This window comes from Patella vulgata, chromosome 6, assembly GCF_932274485.2.
Source record: "Patella vulgata chromosome 6, xgPatVulg1.2, whole genome shotgun sequence".
NCBI lineage: Eukaryota > Metazoa > Mollusca > Gastropoda > Patellidae > Patella > Patella vulgata.
Window position 1 is genome coordinate 41636662 of NC_065884.2, and position 21159 is coordinate 41657820.

Consider the following 21159-nt stretch of genomic DNA (forward strand, 5'->3'; position numbering starts at 1 on the left):
AAATCAAATTTTAATCGCCACTTTCATATTTTTATCGCAAATTGCGACTTTGGCGACTGACAGCATGAGCCCTGGATAGTGGAAATAACTGAGACTTGTATTCCTGTAATCCGATTGACTTCCAGTTCGAGAAAAATTGATCAAGCTGTTTAAAAATGAGACGGATCAGAAATTGAAGCGAAAATGGCGGGAAAAAGCTAAAAAATGGCGGGAAAATATTGAAAAATGAAATATAATTTTTAATTGAATTTAATGTTTTTTAGAATCGGTGTTATCTACCTTGTGTTGCAAAGCCGTAAAAGTGGATTTTTCACTCGTAAACAACTTTGTTGGCACGAAAAACTTATGTATTTTTTAAATACCAAAGGTTTGTCAATGAGCCAGGCTATCCACAAATGTATTATTTCAAAAATAGGAGACAAATTCAACAAACAAACGTTAACCACCCCCTATTGTGTAATTAATTTGACAAAAAACATCATTTTTGGACCTTTTTATTCCTGAATACAAATGATAGTAGTCTGGAACCATATTAAAACTAACGGTAAATAGAGTTGTCTCCCTTCAATTAGATTTCCTCGACCAGGCGTAATATAACGTCCTACACATGCTGCGATCGTATGTTCGAAGGATAAGTTGGGGAAAATACCTCCAAGGCGTTATATTACGCCCTACACACGGTGAGTGGCAGTTGTCCAGGACGTTATATAACGCCCTACGCATTTAACGGGCTAATGTAGATTTTTTACAATTTTTCATATTCAATCCCAAATGGTGACTATCAATTGACCAAAATCAAAATTTTTCTCCATAGATTTTTAGGCATTCCTTCAAAGATTCAGAAAATATAACACTCATGTCTGTAAGTAAAATATCGCAAAAGTCTTAGGGATTTGTCACGTTTCAAGATGGTGGCACTTCCAGTCTGATTGACAAACTCCATATTTTGTGTACGCATCAGTAATTTCTTAGCTAGTACAGAAAAAAATTCAAGGCAAACTGACCTATATTTTGTTGATTTTTTTGATCCTTAATTTACTCAAGGGGAGATAAGTTACAAAAGTTTCAGAAAGATCCTATGCCTATGGTTAGATTCTGAGATATAAGATTTATGGGGAAAAAAAATAATAATCTTAACAGAAACAATAAGCTTTTTTTTATTATTATATATGTAATAATATGAAAGCGTAATATATATAATGACTTTATTTAAGAAGGGTTGAAGATTAGTCCGATTCCTTCTGGTCTGTCTCCTGAAAGCTGGTTCAGCACAGCCATGCAGGTCTAGTTCTATTCATGTCTTCATATTTAGCATACCATTGAATCCATTGACTACCTGTTGGTAGTGGGTCACATGATATTGAAAAGGTGACAGAAGTTCAAAGGTCACAATGGTAAAAGGTGGCTACTCCAAAAAATGTGAAGGTACATGTTTATCCCAATGCCAACATCTGAGACCTTATTAAATAATATTATTATTTACTTTATTCTCTCCTGTATTTCAGAAGAATCTCCAGCGAGAAAAGAATTAAGAACAATGATTCAAACATTTTTGGCAGAGGAAATAAAGAAAATGAAAATATCTGTTGATGAACAAATTAAAACCACGGAAGAAGTCATACAACATAAAATAGAGGCAGTTGATGGAGGAGTTACAAAAAAAAGTCCAAGAGCCTCAGCAAAAGGGAAGAGAAAAGAGAAAAATTAATTTAACTACAATTCCTCCGAGAAATATTTAATAACTATGATATATGTACATATGATTCTTAATATTAACTTTAGTAAAATTTACAAATTAGTTAATATTTCAAGATATTTTCTGTCGTTTGATTGGTTGGTTATTATCAGCCCCCATTTCCTCATCTTCATCATGAATCAAATCTCTTATGCCACCTACCTTTAATATAGAAATTAACACAATATTTTGAAGAAGGCTTGCAAAACTAATATATTTGATATATTATACTTCTGTTCTATTGTTTCCCCTTAGACCACGGATTTCAATTCTCATTGTAATACAATTCAAAATTCATTTTGTGACATAGCTTCCAATACATGATGTTGTGTCAGTCCGGAAAACTAAAGGAGAGATAACCCCACTATCTGTATCTCCTTAGACACCAGAGATGTTCATATTTGGATATGGACCGAGATCCCCATTAAGTTCTCTCATTTGGTTTGTTACCCATGAATTTATTGCTTTCTATTTGTGCCCCCCACCTCCCCCGTTTGTATTGCGTTTTTTGTTGCCTTTGTGTTGTAGAAACGAAGAAGAGGGTTTTGATCTACATTTTCTGACAGGTTTTGGTGATTATTCATGATTTAACAGGTTGGTTATAATTTGAAATGTAGGGCGGATAGTTACATGTTACTAGTATGATACAAGCGCTCAAAATTTTCATGGTGAACCTCAAAGAGTTAGAAAGCATTGAACCGAACGAAAATTTGAGAAAAAAATTTAAGGATAAAGTCGTTCAAAGCGACGAGAATTAAGATTAAAGTCAGTAGGGGGGGGGGGGGGGGAATAAATGGTATATCAAGGTTGTGGCTCCTCTGATCCGATTTTGATGAAACTTGAAATACATGTTTATAACCCAAAGATCTGGGTTCCTTTCAAAATTCGCACATATCAGATCATAACTTCGTGAATTATGGCTCTTGAGTGTGGTCACTCTAGAGCCGGTAGAGGTAACAATTTTTATCCGTTTTAAAAAAACGTTTGAATATATCACCGTTACATCGTAATGATGGCTGACTTCGAATTTCGTGAAAATCAGACAAAATGGTCGCCCCTCGTACGCAAATAGTGTAAACATCTGGTATATCAAAGTTGTGAACCCTCTAGAGGCCACAACTTTGATCCAATTTTGATGAAACTTGAAATGCAAGTTTATAACCCAAAGATCTCGGTTCCTTCCCATATTTGCGCATATCGGTTCCTAACTTCCTGAATTATGGCCTCTGATTGTATGGAAAAGCACGTTTTTAGCTTGTAGTCCCTCTAGAGGTCAAAATTATTATCCGATTTAAAAAAAAAAGGATCGAAGATATCACCGTTACACCGTAATGTTTGTTGAGTTCGAATTTAGTGAAAATCGGTCCAAAACTGCTAGGCAAAATGGCCGCCCCTCGTACGCAAATAGTGTAAACATCTGGTAAATCAATTTTGTGGACCTAGAGGTAACAATTTTGATCCGATTTCGATGAAACTTGACATACATGTTTATAACCCAAAGATATTGGTTCCTTTCGATATTTGTGCATATTGGATCATAACTTCCTGAATTATGACCCTTGATTGAACAAAAAAATTCACGTTTTTGGCTTGTGGTCCCTGTAGAGGTCACAATTTTTATCCGATTTAAAAACGTGTGAATATATCTTGGTTGCTTTTCATACTTGTGGATACCCAAACTTAACTTCCTGGATTATGGCCCCTGATTGTTTGAAAAAATTGCATTTTTAGCTTGCGGATTCTCTAGAGGTCACAATTTTTTTCCGATTTTAAAAATTGTTTAAATACATCACCATTCCACCATAATGAAGGGTGAATTCAAATTTCGGGAAAATCGAAATGTCACTGCCCGACAAAATGGCCGCTCTTTGTACACAAATTGTGTAGAAGTGTGTAATACGAAGGGTGTGAATCCTCTAGAGGTCACAATTTTTATCCGATTTTGATGAAACTTAATTCAGAATAAACCTGCTTGACAAAATCGTCGCCTTTTGTACCAAATAGACATATATGTTATATCAAGGTTGTGAACCCTCTAGAAGTCACAATTTTTATCTGATTTTGATGAAACTTTAAATGCATGATAACAACCCAAAGATCTTGGTTCCTTTCAATATTTACGCATATCGGACCGTAACTTCCTGAAATAAGGCCCCCGGATTATACGAAAAATTGCGTTTTTAGCTTGTGGCCCCTCCAGAAGTCACAATTTTTATCCGATTTAAAAAAAACGTTTGAATATATTATTATCACCGTTACACCCAAATGATGGTTGAGTTCAAATTTCATGAAAATCGGACTAAAACTGCCGGACAAAATGGCCGCCCCTCGTACTCTCTAGAGGTCACAATTTTGATCCAATTTTGTTGAAATATTATATTCATGTTTTATAACCCAAAGATCTTGGTTCCTTTCGATATTTGCGCATATCCGAACGTAACTTCCTGGATTATGGCCCCTGATTGTTCGAAAAATCATATTATTAGCTCGTGGACCTGCTAGAAGTCACAAAATGTGATTTTTCATACAATCCATGAAGTTTCGATCCGATACATGCTAATATCGAAAGGAACTGAGATCTTTTGGAGATTAACCTATATTTCAAGTTTTGTCAAAATCGGATAAGAATTTTGACCTGTTGAGTGTCCACAAACAAATTGTGGACGGACAGGGGCAACGACAAAATACGTCCACATGAAAATGTTGGCGTATAAAAATTAACAGTATGCATAACTCACTGTAATTTGATAGGGGACGTCCTTTTCTTTTCTTGACGGTGATTTGTATAAAAGAGCATATCGTACATTACCAACCCAGTGTAATATTAATCTGATAGTACTGGCATGACCCCAACTCTCTCCTAGGGCTGGTACTAAATGTGATTGACCCGATGACCCTGCACCGCTTCTTACCTTTGTTGTCATCTGATTGGTTAAAACTATCTGAAACAAACATTGACCACATGTCATGTATTAATTTTGAAAATGAGGTTAGTTGGATAATTTCCTCATGGTTGATGGTAAGCAAACAGAAACTGCATCTGCAAGCGAAATGTGAACTGAATGTTAACTCATTTAAACCAACAGTACATTATAACTGAATAAGACTTTTTTCAAACTACTGTAGCTCTTTTTTGAGTTGGTAGATTTATACTGTAGTTTAGATTACTTCCTGCTCTAAATTTACATAATTAATTTAATCAATAAAATACATACAGCTAATTTATAATTGGTGGCCATTTTTATAAAATTTTGTGCCATGGCTGTTAGTAATCGGGTTCTCAGTGATAAATCCTCAAAATCATGTCGAAAATGGAATGCAATACTGTCAACTACAACCAATTTAACCTGAAATTAACATTTCGATGCAAATCAAAATTTTATATAATATTCTGAAGTTAGGATGACTAGTTGGTTTTTGTGACTATCTGATGACTGGCTGCACTGTCATAGCATGGGTAATAACCCTTTAGCACTTTGTGCATGTCAATATTGACTACCCTAGTGTCTCTGAAGAAAATTAGAGATAAAGATAGGTTGCCAGGCAACAAAATATACACCCACAGCAGCTAAATCATCCGGGCAGTCAACAAGTGTTGTCGCATATTTTACTTTTTTCGGTAATGAAACATTTATAATACACTCAAATCTGATTAAGAGTAACAACTCATGAAGTAATTATCAAAAAACCATTAGAATTTGTTTGGTTTTTATAAAGTTCTGCCCTATGCCAACGCTTAGTATACAAAACTTTTAATATCATGGATTTAGCTGTTCAAGTCATAAAAATTTACTTGTTCGTATCAAGATCTTAAACTCTGTGTATCAATCTGAAGTCAATCGGGTGATAACTTTAGCCTCTAGAGCATCACATGATTTTTCAAAGTGATCAAGGGCCATAACTTTGGCAGAAATTATTGGAAATCTTTGAAAATCAATAGGATTCTTCGTCTCATGACACTGTGTATAAATTTAAAGTCAATCAGATATTAACTTTAGCCTCTAGAGCATCCACAAGATTTTTTGAAGTGATCAAGGGCCATAACTCTGGAAGTACATGTAATTATCGAAAATCGCTGAAAATGAATAGACTCTGGCAATAATTATCTGAAATCGCGAATAATCAATAGGCTTCTTCGTCTCATGACCTTAAACACTGTGTATAAATTTAAAGTCAATCGGATATTAACTTTGACCTCTAGAGCGTCCACAAGATTTTTTGAAGTGATCAAGGGCCATAACTCTGGCAGTAATTATCTGAAATTGCTGAAAATCAATAGGCTTCTTCGTCTTATGACCTTAAACACTGTATATAAATTTAAAGTCAATCAGATATTAACTTTAGCCTCTAGAGCTTGTGGACGGTGCACCGACGGACGGACGGGGGCGACGACAATATACGACCACATTTCAATGTGGGCGTATAAAAAGTGGTATAAACCAACTCAAACCACCCAAGTCATGTAAGTAACTCTACATATAATGTAGGGTTGTTTACTAGTTCTTCAGAACACCACAGCTATTCACATGACTCGCGTGTTTTGGAGCACTCTAGGGAGCACTACTTATGGGTGGTTTTTGGTCAGTCAAAGTGATGAAGGGTTAATGACGGGTTAACTGTCAATGAAATACATCTTAAAGATTCTAACACAAGATAGACTAACTTGTCATTAAACACTTACCAACATTATTTTCACATCATACCTGTTTATGTTCTTTCAAAAAATCAGGTAAAAGTTGAATATTTGCTAATAGTTCGATATAATCATGACATCGGAAATAATGAATACCCTTTAATACATTCTCTAATCTGAAATCTTTTAATTCACTAACATCATCTATAACAAACAAAATATAATACAAAAATATCTGAATACAGAAATATAATACATAGATATCTGAATACAAAAATATAATGCATAAATATCTGAATAAATGATTGTTTTTGGATAAAGAAATAATTTTTTGTTCATAAATTGTTTGGAGCAGAAAAGTAGGATGTTAAAAACCTCATTTCATTTCTTCAAATCTGGTCTATCCTTCCCTAACATACCTTGATTTTGCTTAAGCATAAAGTTACAATGTTGAATAGTTGCATCTGCTATATCTACTAATCTCTCAACAATAAAACTACCCTCAGTATCAATATAAACAGCTTGACCTTCAACACCACCTAAACATTGCGGCATCTGTACATCAACACATAGTTGCATACTGAAAGAGACATGGAGACAATACCATTTCAAATGGACAGTGTTGGAAAATAAATTCACAGAAAAAAAAAGTATTGGATCTGATCACATACATTTGTGTTTAAAGGCACATCGCTAGATCATTCTCACATACATGTACTAATGTAATGTAAATATTGTCCTTCTCCAGTAAATGGCTTCATTTATGTAATTAACACATCAGAGCAGTAATTCTCAACTTGACTAAAATTACTAAAATGATAGATTTATTAGATTACAAAATTTGCCTAGGACTCAAAAATATGGAGGTGTGAAATCAATAGAATGGACTGATTTAAAAACTTTTTTAACCAAAATCTTTCTTGAAGATGCATTATGTAAGATTTAGATAAAGAGCTGACAGTTCTTGCTGTAATAGTTAAAAAATAGATAATGAAAGGGAATGAAAATTTCTGTCAAATTACTTCATTCTGAGTGAAGTAATGACTGTTTGGAGAAAAGCGTGGTCTCAATTTTCATTGCTACGATAATAAAAAAAAAGCCTTAATTATCCATTTTTAAATTAAATGGCAATTGTGTTTCAATCCGTTCAAAATCACAACCATCCGATATTCTAGAGAGTTGATTATGTGCTTGTTGAGAATAAATGTCCAATTAATAATTTATATAACATTTGAGACCAAAAGAAAGATCTGTAATAGGCAGATTTGGCTCTTACATAATGAATCTTTAATATTAGTACCGGTAGTTTTAATTCTGGCATGTTTGGGCTTTTATAATTAATTCTTTTAGAAAATCCCAATTACTGACTAGACCTGCAAGCAGCACTGAACCGGTTTTCAGGAAGGAGTCAGGAAGAGTGTCATACAATAGCCCATACATCGAGCTACCAAGCGATACTTTAGTTGTTTTGATCTGGTGACACCCGACGGAGAAATCAAGATTTGCGCAAGAGTACCTATTTTTTACTGGTTTTTTTTCAAATATCGAATATTTTTTCAACTACATCCAGTTTACAGATCATTGTTGGGATAGATTTAACAAGTGGTATGGGAACTTAACTTCCTGTACTAGAAGTTTCGGAAACATCCATTGAGCGGTTTAAAAAAAAAAGAGAAAATTAAAAGAGCATTTCCATTAATTTAACGATTTTTTAAACTTTTTTCAAAGATTGAGGCCCTTTTTGGACCCTTTATATCATATTGAGGCTTTTAAATTTAAATTCACACCCTAGACCACCAGGACTCTGAGTAACAGAAGTTTAAGAAAAGAAATAAGAGTAGTTTTCGAGATAAAAGCATCTGAATAGGCTCCAAAAAGGAAAATACTACATTTTCAGCGTCCCATAGTCTATTGCCTAACCATCGAATTTGTACCATTTGGATGTCAAAAGATCGTCCATTATTCGTGCTATCCAATGACACTTTAGTTGTTTTGATTATTTGAAATCTGGTGTAGTAATCACTTTTTTACTATTTTTTTTCCAAAATATCAGATATTTTTTCGACTACTACTACGTTTTTCCCAATACCATCGATTTTATGCTTTTTTTCAAAATATCAGACAATATTTCGACTACTTCCAGAATATTCGAACGATAGAAGTCAACAACAAAGTTTCTAAATTGTAACATGTGAGATTGCTATTGTTTGGGAAAAGGTTCAGGGATTACGGAAATGTCTTTTGCTTGAAAATTGGTAAAGAATTGACAAAACTACAGCTGATCTTCAATTTCGAGGCACTGTACAAAATTCGACCACTTTTGGCATGCACAGAAGTTTCAAAAATATTTTATCAAGTAGCCACCAACCAGTTTCCCAATAGAAAATTAGGTCCCAGATCGGTATCTGGTCTTGATCATGATAAAATAGGCTCCTACAGTAAATAATAAATAATAATAATTTTAGTAATAACAATAGTCTTTCAGACAAAGTCTGAAAGCCTAATAATGTCATTACAAGAGGACATTCCAATTTTTAGTATAAAAAGTTAAGAGTCATTAGTTTTTTCACAAATGAGGCTCAGTTCCTAGATTCATCAATCTATTAGAGAAAATGTATGTGTTTCTAAATACAATATATCTATTCCAGATGCCAAAATACACAGTGTGCCAGGTGGCTAATTGTCAGTTTCTGCTGAAAGGCTTAGATAGTCATCTTGATCTTTATATGACCTCAATGTTCATGGACTAAAACAAGTTCTATTTGTACCTGGCTAATGTTCTAAGAAAGAAAATGATGATGTCATGAAATCAATAGAAAGTAATACTTTAGATACCCATAACTTGGTAGGATCGATTAATATAAATAATGATTGGACCAATGTGCTCTTTAATAAGACCACTTTGTAATGTACATAAATTGGAAGTCTATATTTTTCTTTTAATCATGCATATTGTGCCTTTAAGGAATGAATTTTGATAAACTCTTTTACATATTCTCATAGAGGCTAATAATACCAATACTGCCAATACCACATTTGTGTCTTCCCGATTCCTGGTGCTCCACAAAATTCTGTCATTTTACATAATGGTACCCCTCCACCGAGCATGTCATCTATCTGCTGACAGAACGTTATAATATTTGGCTGATTCTGTTCTGTGTGTAGAATTTCTAAGGCTGACTGTGTTTTAGGACTTTTAGATTGACGACCTGTTGGATCACTGTCATTCTCTGTCACTGTTTTAATCACCTCCAGAGCATCTTCTAAGGACAGCCCTGTTTCTACAAAAAAATATATTAAAAAACCTGATAATAAAGATAGGTTGCCAGGGAAATGCTAACAGGAGCTAGGTCATCCAAACATAAAAATTGTCACATTTTTATTCTACTGAGCATTTACAAGATACTTAAAGGACAATATTGGTGTCAGTCATTATCACATATGTGATAGAACTGGTTAAACACGTTCCAAATTATTGTTAAAATTATATTTGGAACGTGTTTAACCAGTTCTATCATATATGTGATAATGACTGACACCAATATTGTCCTTTAAAACTGATTAAGTGCAACAACCCATGAAGTACCCTAATTATCAGAATAATTAAACTTTGATGGCTTCTTCCATGAGCTAACATACACCAAACATATACTGGTAATTTCCAGACATATCATGAACATAAACACTGTATTGATTTCAAATCAATTGGAATTTACTTTATCCTCCAGATAAAGTGTACACAAGATTTTTCAAAGTGGTCAAGGACAATAACTTGAACAGTAATTACTGGGGGAGGGGGGATTTGAAGTAAGACCCAGGAAAGAATTGTGATGTGAGCTGATCATTTGGAAGATTAAAATGTACTTATTATTTTTAAAAAAAATTCTTTATCACGCTCTGCACCCATTCTTGACTGTCAACTTGTCGGCAATCATGTGTGAGATTAAAATAATTATTTTTAAAATAAATTTTGACCATTTACATTATAACCATTCTTTGTTTAGATCATTTCTTTGGGTGCCATGCCAATGGTATGATGCTCGGCTCCATTACATTATGTGTTATGATACTTAAAGATACATTATGGGAAATTAGATAAGGAGCTGGAAGTTCTCACTATAATAATAGTTAATAACTAGATAATGTAAAGGGAATTTGCTGAAAATTTCAGTCAAATTGATCCACTCTGATTCACTCGATCATCATTACTAAAGTTGGTACGACAAAATACATAGTCTTGATTATCCATTTCTTGATTTAATCATGAATGAGCATCGAGCAGCAGATCAGATCCTAATCCAGTAAATATCGCAGGCTAGCGATGACATTGAGAGTTGATTATGGTCTGGATAAGTTAATTAATGCCTAATTAATAATTTAGATAACATTTCAGGCCTAAAAAAGACCTGCAATAGGCAGATTTAGCTCTTGCATAATGTATGTTTAAAATGTGCTGTTTAAATGTGGGTTGAAAAATCGCTAGTCTAAGTTTGATTATTTTTTTTTATTTCTAAGCTACTGATGTCATTTTTTTCAGATAATGTCTAATTTCTCACAACGATGTACTCAGATTCGTTATTAAAGAAAACAAAAGCCAAAATATGTGGGTTTATATGCGTTCGTGTCGGTCTTGCAAAGATGCCTCAACAAGGAAATTGGTTTTACTCTGGGTGAGAGGGCCAAGCTATAGTTTCTAGGCACTGCTTTGGTTAAATTGTGCTGATTCGTCCATATCAGCCCATAAATTTATACAATAATAGACTCAAAATAGAAATGAGAATAACCAGCTAATGTAAATGAGTGAACATGAAAGTTGATTAAATAATGTGATAGGAGTTGATATTTGGTAGATATCAGTCTAGCTTGCAAAGACTTTTTTCATCAAACGCCAAATTCAACGCTTAAATAGGCACTTCTTAGTTAAAGATACATTATGTAAGATTTAGATAAATAGCTGACCATTCTTGCTATAATAGTTCAAAAATAGATTATGTAAAATGAAAATATTGAAAATTGAAATTATTTCATTCTGAGCCAAATTATCACTGTTTGTAGTTTTGACAAGATGTGTGCATTGTGGTAACCAGGGAACTGGTATATTTGAGACTTAGCATCGCTTTCCCATTTTTAAATTAAATTTTTAAATGGCAAACCGTTCTAATCTAGTTAAAATCTTGAGTATCCAATGCCATTGAGCGTTGGTTATGGTCTTGTTTTGTTAATAAATGTCTAATTGATAGTTTATATAACATTTCAGGCCTAAAGAAAGACCTGCAAGGGGCAGATTTAGCTCCTGCATAATGTATGTTTAAATTGTGCCGACTATTTTGTGGTTCCAAATAATGAAACTTATATAAAGAGTTTTTCAGTATTACTGGGTTGTGTTGTGTTATTCAATTTCATGCATCACCTTTCTCAATTGACAATTTCCCTCACAGGATGTCTAACTGAAGTGCGAAATAACCAAAATCACTTGCATTCTGCTAATTTTGTCAGTGTAAGTAATAATTTCTCATTAGCTAATAGAGGCTAATTGTAGCTAAAACATACACATCAAAATATACTAACTTTCAGCTATTTACTTGTATCTAGTAACAACACAACTTTTCTTTTTTTTTATTTCAAACCTGTCATTATCGCTTAGAAGCGAATCGTAACCCTTGGCTAGCAAAGATACAAATCTGTATGTAAGTCTCAAAATTAAGGAAGAGTCTTGATTAGTACTCAACCCTAATAAAGATTGACTTTAATTCCCCAGCATGAAGCAAATAATTGAACGCTTACCTCGACTGAGTTCTGATGGTTTTAAATGGTATACATCTTCAACCAACATAAATCCAGACTGGATTAATTTATTTTTTAATGATGGTCCGAGAGGATAAGTTGATAATTCTCTCTGCATTTTATTGTTTACATTATTGAAACAGCCACATGGACTCTCGGCTCTGTTGTTCTTTTAAAAGATCAAAAAATATATAAATAAATATGCTTACATAATACTCAAATTTCTAGAACATACTATACATTCTGTAAAATAACGAGCGGTTGCCATGCAAGATACGCCCACATTTTGCAAGAGATGGACAGAGAAAGAGCTAAAAAAATAATGTGATTTTTTGTGCAATCAGAGGCAATAATCCAGGAAGTTATCTTTGGATATGCGTGTTTATCAAAAGGAACCAAGATTTTAGTGTGTAACAGTGATATATTTACACGTTTTTTTAAATCGGATAAAAAATGTGACCTCTAAATTTTGTACAATCAAGGGCCATAATTCAGGATGTTAAGATCCGATATATGGTCCGATATGCGCTAAAAACGCGATTTTCCATATAATCAGGGGCCATAATTCAGGAAGTTACGATCCGATATGCACGAATATCGAAAGGAACCAAAATCTTTGGGTTATGAACATACATTTCAAGTTTCATCAAAATTGTTTGTGGACACTCTCTACAGGTCACAATTTTTATCCGATTTCAACAATACTTGAAATATAGGTTTATCTCCCTTAGATCTCCCTAAGACTTCATGGATTATGGTCCCTGATTATACGAAAAATCAAATTTTTAGCTTGTGGATGGACAAACAGGGGCGATGGCATAATACGTCCACATGAAAATGTTGGTGTATAAAAATGGCCTTTTTTAGCTTGTGGTCCCTCTGGAGGTCACAAGTATTATACGATTTTATAAACCATAGTGTAAACATCTGGTATATCAAGGTTGTGGACCCTCTAGAGGTCATAATTTTGATTTCATTTTGATGAATCTTGAAATACATGTTTATAACCCACAGATCTTGGCTGCTTTTGATATTTGCGCATATCGGATCGTAACTTCCAGAATTATGGCTCTTGATTGTACGAAAAATCACGTTTTTAGCTTGTGCACAATTTTTATCCGATTTAAAAAAAATGTTTTAGTGTATCACAGTTACACCCTAATGATGGTTGAGTTTGAATTTCGTTAAAATCGGATTAAAACTGCCGGACAAAATGGCCACCCCTCGTATGCAAATAGTGTAAATATATGGTATATCAAGGTTGTATTATTACAGCATATTATTATTATTACAGCATATTTATAGTGCACCCTTTCATATAACATGTTCAGGGGCACTTTACAAAGTGACAATGTAAATCACACATAAACAACAAGATTATGGGCATGTTAACGATTGTATACAGAGTCAGTTAAAAGCCTGATTAAATAAATGTGTTTTAAGTTGTTTTTTAAAAGAATACAGAGATGTACAACATCTTAAACTAAATGGTAGATTATTCCATAAAACAGGTGCTTGATAACTAAAAGAGCGCGGACCATAGGAGACTAGTTGAACAGTTTTGGGCTTTAAAAGTAGTTTATCTGATGTACGTAATGTTCGGCCAGGTGTATAAAGTTCTAAAAGATCTGAGAGGTAAACAGGAGCTAAATTATTTAAACATTTAAAAGTAAGTAATAAAATCTTAAAATCAATTCGATATTTAACAGGTAACCAGTGTAAATTATATAAAACAGGAGTTATGTGGTCACATTTCTTAGTTAAAGTAACAAGTCTAGCCGCAGTATTCTGTACTTTTTGTAATTTATCTATAAGCTTTAAAGGTAAACCAACTAAAAGTGAATTAAAGTTATCTAATCAAGCAGTGACCAGAGAATTAACAAGTGACTTAGTGGCCTCTACAGTTACACATTTATGTATTTTACCTATATTTCTAATATTAAAATAGCACAATTTACAAATATTATTTACTTGAGCTCCCATAAGCATAAAACTATCAAAGATAGCGCCAATATTACGAGCAGAATAAGATGAAAATATATCACAATTACCAATTACAACAGGGGGGTTATCTTGTGCAGATTTACTTAATTGATGCCTTGAGCCTAATAACAAATATTCGGTTTTATCATCATTCAATTTTAGAAAGTTCTTTGACATCCATTTTCTAATTTCACTAATACAGTTCTCAAGTTGCAATTTTGATAAATTGAAAGAAGATGGACAATTAGGTGTAAATGAAATATATAATTGAGTATCATCGGCATACAAATGAAAACTGAGACCATATTTTCTGACAATATCTCCTAATGGTGACGTATAGAGGGTAAATAAAATCGGACCAAAAACAGAACCTTGGGGAACCCCAGATGACAAAACAGATTCAGACGAGGATTTGCAATTAACTAAAATACACTGTTTTCTACCCACAAGATAGCTCTCTAAAAGATTTAATGCAGAGCCACAAATACCGAATTTAAATTGAAGTCTACGTAGAAGAATGGAAGGGTCCACCGTGTCGAAAGCAGCAGATAAATCTAATAAAATTAAAAATGTACATTTTCTATTATCAATTTCCATTAAAATATCATTTGAAACCCGGGTTAAAGCTGTTTCGGTACTGTGAAATTGTTTATAAGCACTTTGAAATGGTTCATACAAACAGTTATCATCTAGATGGGCCTTTATCTGAGAAGCAATACATTTCTCCAATATTTTAGAAATAAAACTTAAGTTAGAGACTGGTCTGTAAATTTTAAAAACATTAGGATCCAGTGTAGACTTTTTAATTAAAGGGGTAACATAAGCTCGTTTGAAAACGTTGGGAATAGTAGCGGATGATATACAAGAATTAATAATATTGGTAAAAACTGGAATAACTTTGTCTAGACAGTCCTTAAGAACAGAAGTCGGAACAGGATCTAATGAACAAGATTTAGGAGCAGACGATTTAATTAGCTTTAAAACAAAAGATTCACTAACCAAGTTAAAATTTTCTAAATAAACAGAATTTTCTAACTTATCAAAATCATGAGCGTTAAAGTCAATAGTTTTATTTAAATCATCAAGTTCAGTTCGTATTTTCTGTATTTTTATTTGAAAGAAATCAGAGAATAAATTTGCAAGTTCAGTGTCATTATCATTGTCCGGGAGGATAGTACGCTCAGCATTATGGTCCAAAAGGGAATTCACAACTTTATACAGGTCTTTTTGTCTGTTTTCGCCATTTTCTATTTTATCAGAGTAAAATTTAATTTTAGCATCTTCAATTAATTTATTCACATTGTTTTTTAAAGATTTATAAATCTGTTTATGGACATGTAGATTTGTTTTCCGCCACAGATGTTCAGCCTTATTACGGTCCCTTTTGGCTTCTAAAATAGAATCATTAAACCACTGCGTATTGGGACGAATAGTAAATGTTTTCGTTTGCACAATTTTGATCCGATTTTGATGAAACTTGAAATATATCTTTATAACCCAAAGATCTTGGTTCCTGTTGATATTCCGATTTTCACGAAATTCAAACTCAACCATCATTAGGGTGTAACGGTGATGTACTAAAACGTTTTTTTTAAATCAGATAAAAATTGTGAACTCTAGAGGGACCACAAGCTAAAAACGCGATTTTTCGTACTATCTGGGGCCATAATTCATGAAGTTTCGATCCAATATGCACAAATATGGAAAGCAACCAAGATCTTCGGGTTATAAACATGCATTTCAAGTTTCATCAAAATCAGCACAAAATGTGACCTCCAGAGGGTCCACAGCATTGATATACCAGATGTTTACACTATTTGCGTACAAGGGGCGGCCATTTTGTCGAACTCAACCATCATTAGGGTGTAATGGTGATATACTAAAATGTTTTTTTAAATCAGATAACCAGCGGCTGTCGGGCAGGATACACCCACATTTTCGAGAGATGGATAGCGAACAAGCTAAAAAGAAAGTGATTTTTCCTACAATCATGGGCCAAAATTCAGGAAATTACAATTCAATATGCGCAAATATCGAAAGGAACCGAGATCTTTGGGTTATAAACTTACATTTCAAGTTTCAACAAAATCAGATAAAAATTGTGACGTCTGTAGGGTCCACAACCTTGATATACCTTATTTTTACGCTATTTGAGAACGAGGGGCGGCCATTTTGCCTGTCACTTTTGGGCCGATTTTCACAAACTTCGAACTCAGCCGTCCTTAGGGTGTAACGGTGATACACTAAAACGTTTTTTTAAATCGGATAAAAATTATAACCTCTATAGCCATAGGGTCCACAAGCTAAAAACGCAATTTTTCCTACAATCAAGGGCCATAATTCAGGAAATTACAATTCGATATGTGCAAATATCGAAAGGAACCGAGATCTTTAGGTTATAAATTTACATTTCAAGTTTCCTCAAAATAGGATTAAAATTGTGACCTCTATAGGGTCCACAAGCTAAAAATGTGATTTTTCGTACAAACAGGGGCCATAATCCATGAAGTTTCGATACGATACATGCCAATATCGAAAGCAACCAAGATCTTTCGGAGATAAACCTTTATTTTAAGTTTCGTCGAAATCGGATAAGAATTGTGACCTGTAGAGTGTCAACAAACAAATTGTGGACGGACGGACAGGGGCGAAGACAATATACGTCCACATGAAAATGTGGGCGTATAAAAATTGTGACTGACAGTTTTGGTCAAATTTTCACTAAATTCAAACTCAACCAACATTACGGTGTAATGGTGATATATTTGAACGTTTTTGTAAATCAGATAATAATTGTGACCTCTAGATGGACCACAAGCTAAAAAACACAAATTTTTGTACAATCTGGGGCCATAATTCAGGAAGTTACGATCCGATATGCGCGAATATCGACAGGAACCAAGATCTTTGGGTTATAAACTTACTTTTCAAATTTGAACAAAATCAGATAAATATTGTGATCTCTATAGGGCCCACAAGCTAAAAACGGCTAGAAATTCACGCAAATCTCCGAATCTAATTTGCGCAAGGATTCTCGCAAGTGTACGCCGCTGCGAATCTATAAGGATTCGCGTAAAAAATTTTTAAAAAAAAAATCTCGGAGAAGTGTCGAGTCCAACTATTGAATGTCAGTCAGTGTTCTTAATCGGCTGTATTTTGTGGGGTTCAGCCAATTTGTGATGTTTAATCTAGCCGATTGATAAAACAATGAATCGGCCACATGGTATCATAAATCAATCTACTTGTGGCTAATATTACAACGCGTTAATTATTACTTGTTATTAAAGAAGTGTTGGCTACAACAACTGTCATACCTTAGCGAGAATCGGCCATATGTGGTTCATAATCCGACTAATAAGAAAATTTAACGGAGATTTTGATAATCCTTTAAAAAAAAAAAACAAGTTTGCTGATAATTCATAATAAGTTCAGTAAAATACGCCACATGGTGAATGAAGACGATCTCGGCATGGTTTGCGAATCGCGCATCCGTCCATGTGAATTCCAAGTACCGATAGATATTAAAATAATAACTGGATCATACATTGATAGATTCACTGACCAGTTGTTAGGTAAATTTAAATCTTCATTGAATATAATCCCCTGATCGAACACCGAATACCATAGAGAGAGAAACAGTGGATATTTTCCCAACAGAATCTCGAATACCGAATTCCAATGACACGTGACATATCCGTTGGAATTAGGTCAATAAACCAGTTCTAAATAGCTTTTACTGTTATGATTTTTTAATTTATACACATGCTGACAGAGACTTAATTTTAAAAATAATATTGATGGCTATATCAGAGTAGTACATTTTATTTTATAGCAACTTCAATTATGGTTGTCACATGATCATTGTGCCGTTTGTCTATCATCGACGAATGAATAAAAATTTTTGCAAGTTACGTGACTAGATAGGTGATGGACAAAAGACTACAAATTGTGCTATGAAGAAATGCCAAGGTGCTGTATCAGCTTATTTTGACTACGGCATTTTCTGGATATTACTTTTGACACAATTTAAAGTGTTTATCAAAAACTCCATCTGATTGTTTTATTTTTATCATTGTTGTTGTATTTTGGTGTTTTAGATTATCACAATAAACACAATTTTTTTTTTTAGGCCGTATTATTAATTAAGATTCGGAGGATTCAAGCAGATTCCATATATGAGAATCCTCTTAGATTCTCGCAAAAAATAACGAATTTCTAGCCCTGAAAAATGTGATTTTTCATACAATTAGGAGCCATAATCCCATAAGTTACAGTCTGATACATGCCAATATCGAAAGGAACCGAGATCATAGGGAGATAAACCTATATATTAAGTTTCGTTGAAATCGGATAAAAATTGTGACCTGTAGAGTGTCCACAAACAATTGTGGACGGACGGACAGGAGCAACGACAATATACGTCCACATGAAAATGTGAATCCAAATAAATACCAGCGGCTGCTAGGAAGAATATGCCCACATTTCTCAAGAGATGGATAGAGAACAAGCTAAACAAAAAGCGAATTTTTCGTACAATCAGAGGCCATAATTCCGGAACTTACAATCCGATATGCACAAATATCGAAAGGAACCAAGATCTTTGGGTTATAAACTTATATTTCAAGTTTCATCAAAATCAGAAGAAAATTGTGACCTCTAGAGGGTCCACAACATTCATATACCTTATTTTTACGCTATTTGAGTACGAGGGGCTGCCATTTTGTGTGTCAGTTTTGGTCCGATGTTTATGAAATTCGAATTCAACCATCCTTAGGGTATCGGTGATATACTAAAACGTTTTTTTAAATCGGATAAATATTATGATTTCTATATGGTCCACAAGCTAAAAACGTGTTTTTTCGTATAATCAGGGGCCATAATTCAGGAAGTTACAGTCCGATATGCGTGAATATCAAAAGGAACCGAGATCTTAATTACATTTCAAGTTTCAACAAAATCGGATAAAAATTGTGACCTCTATAGGGTCCACAAGTTAAAATCGAGATTTTAAGTTCAGGGGCCATAATCCATGAAGTTACGGTCCTATACATGCCAATATCGAAAGGAACTGAGATCTTAGGGAGATAAACCTATATTTGAAATTTCGTTGAAATCGGATAAGAATTGTGACCTGTAGAGTGTCCACAAACAATTGTGGACGGACGGACGTCCAGACGGACAGACAGGGATAACAACAATATATGTCCACATGGAAATGTGGGCGTATAATGATACATTTGAAGTACAAGGTTAGTCATGGTAACTAGTGTACATTACCAGTATAGACTTAAAAAAAATTTATATTAAGGCTAATTGTTTAAATTGCCATAGTTCTAATGTTATATATTGTATATGTGAGTTTTGTAAGAAACAGTATGTTGGCCAAACTATCACCCCCTTAAGTACCAGACTTAATAGTCATAGAAGTAATATTAAATTGAAAAAGATTGGAAAATCACCTAACATAGCCCCACACTTTAATACACCTGGTCATGAATCTTATGTCTGCACTGTGATGGATAAAACCCCTCAGAACAATACAGCCAAACTCAATATTGCTGAATCACTTTGGATCCACAGATTAATTCTACACCCCCTTTTTTTAACCATACATCATTTATCTATAATTTAGCCTATATATTATGTCATCAAAGTTATGAGGTCATATTAACATTATGACATCACTAGTTACCATGACTAACCTTGTACTACAAATGTATCATTCCTATAATATGTACTCTCTGAAGAAGTAAGTTTTTACACTTACGAAACGTTAGATTCTAAGATAGTTTTGTGATACCCAACACTTTGTTTTTAACCACCTGAAAATGTGGGCGTATCAAAAAACACTGTCACGCAGATCCTATTTCGTTTCGTTTTTTATAGTTCAAAATTTTGTTTTATTTGTCTTTATTACACTAGGATCTGAACGAGTTGTTATATAACAGGTGTTCTGGATGTCGTGAGGGATTAGCCTATGAAGCCATCTGAAGTTCTGACAAGATGTACTCAAAGGTCGTGTCAGGTGTCATACAAGCGGCTTTTGACCCTATGACGTCAGACATTAATTAATCAATCAGTGTTGACGTTTCTAGTGGTTTACCCACAGTTCCGTGCATGGCACCCAAAGAAGTCACTTCAACCAAAATGCCAGTAAAATAACAACTCTTCCAAAAACGATATTTTGAACTATAATTTAGTATAAAAAAGAAAAGGAAATAGAATCTGTGTTATAATCAGATTGTCGAAAGTATTGTATAAAAAAAACAAAATGAAATATAAATCTGTATTTTAATCAGATTGTGAAATACGCTGACACACTGCATGGTCTCGAAATCAATACAGCCATAGAGACGGCCGGATGCTTATCCGAAAGGAAACTTAATACCGGTACATGTTGACAAGGATTCTTTATGCCTTCAGAAAATCTAAATCATGTCATGTTCACAAGCTTTTCCGGAAAAATAATTTTTGAAAATCAACAAGGTTCATCCCCTCCTATGCCAATGCTTCACACGAAACTGGAAAAAAAACTGTTGCCTCTATTGCACAAATAACAAGGTTTTCGGAAAAGGGGGGTATCCCACAACGCAAAATAAATGTCGATTGAGTTCATCCTCTCAAGAAGCAAATGCTTCACGCCAAATATGTAACAAAATGCATCTTGATTTGATATGCGGTTGGAGCGCTGAAAATCGATAGGATTCAATGAATGCCAAAAGAATCGGGGGAGTGGTAACTCTGGAACGAAATGGCTCGGGGGCGCTGTTGTGGGTTGATCTGACTACTTTTTTCATTCGTCTTTTCATTTCTGTTAAGCACATAAAGTAAAGATGATAATGAATAAATCTTTGTTGAAGTCCCAACATACTAGTTTAGGTCAGAGTAAACGGTTTAGAGTACTTGGAAACAACCGCGATGATTATGATTGATGCATATTCACACATTTATCTTACGCTTTTAAATTTGTCCCTCCCGCTCATAAAGTAAAAGTAGACAAGCACATGTACACACAAAGGCCTCT

The 21159-nt window shown here is 34.0% G+C and overlaps 2 protein-coding genes across 7 annotated transcripts in view; one reads left to right on the forward strand and one right to left on the reverse strand.

Annotated features, from left to right (window-relative positions):
• LOC126823298 (cilia- and flagella-associated protein 119) overlaps nt 1–1798 on the forward strand; it is a 24827-nt gene extending 23029 nt beyond the window's left edge. The window contains exon 9 of one of the 2 annotated variants that reach the window (XM_050552050.2): nt 1509–1798. In XM_050552050.2, coding sequence (XP_050408007.1) covers nt 1509–1708 — 200 coding nt within the window. In that variant the 3' untranslated portion in view covers nt 1709–1798. Of the gene's footprint in view, nt 1–1505 lie in introns of both variants that reach the window. The other variant, XM_050552049.2, reaches the window with a different exon arrangement.
• Nucleotides 479–21146, reverse strand: LOC126823286 (DNA repair protein RAD51 homolog 3). Of its 5 annotated transcripts, none has more exons than XM_050552028.1 (8): nt 21092–21146; nt 12153–12321; nt 9400–9649; nt 6788–6948; nt 6439–6572; nt 4951–5082; nt 4474–4677; nt 479–1897 (listed from the first exon to the last, which is right to left on the reverse strand). In XM_050552028.1, exons 1-8 carry the CDS (start codon nt 21116–21118, stop codon nt 1808–1810), a joined length of 1167 nt encoding a protein of 388 aa, XP_050407985.1. In that variant the 5' UTR covers nt 21119–21146; the 3' UTR covers nt 479–1807. The 5 variants fall into 5 exon arrangements, with proteins under 5 accessions (XP_050407985.1, XP_050407984.1, XP_050407986.1 ...); XM_050552027.1 differs by having other exon boundaries at nt 9385–9649; XM_050552029.2 differs by having other exon boundaries at nt 9385–9649; nt 21007–21105.
• Between the last annotated feature and the right edge of the window lie 13 nt (nt 21147–21159).

Coding starts and splice junctions, on each gene's coding strand:
- LOC126823286 (XM_050552027.1), bottom strand. CDS start 21,118: ATGAGCGGGAGGGACAAATTTAAAAGC. Junction 5,083..6,438: donor TTTTGAAAGAACATAAACAG/GTATGATGTGAA, acceptor TGTTAATTTCAG/GTTAAATTGGTTGTAGTTGA. Junction 4,678..4,950: donor CCACCAATTATAAATTAGCT/GTATGTATTTTA, acceptor TGTTTGTTTCAG/ATAGTTTTAACCAATCAGAT.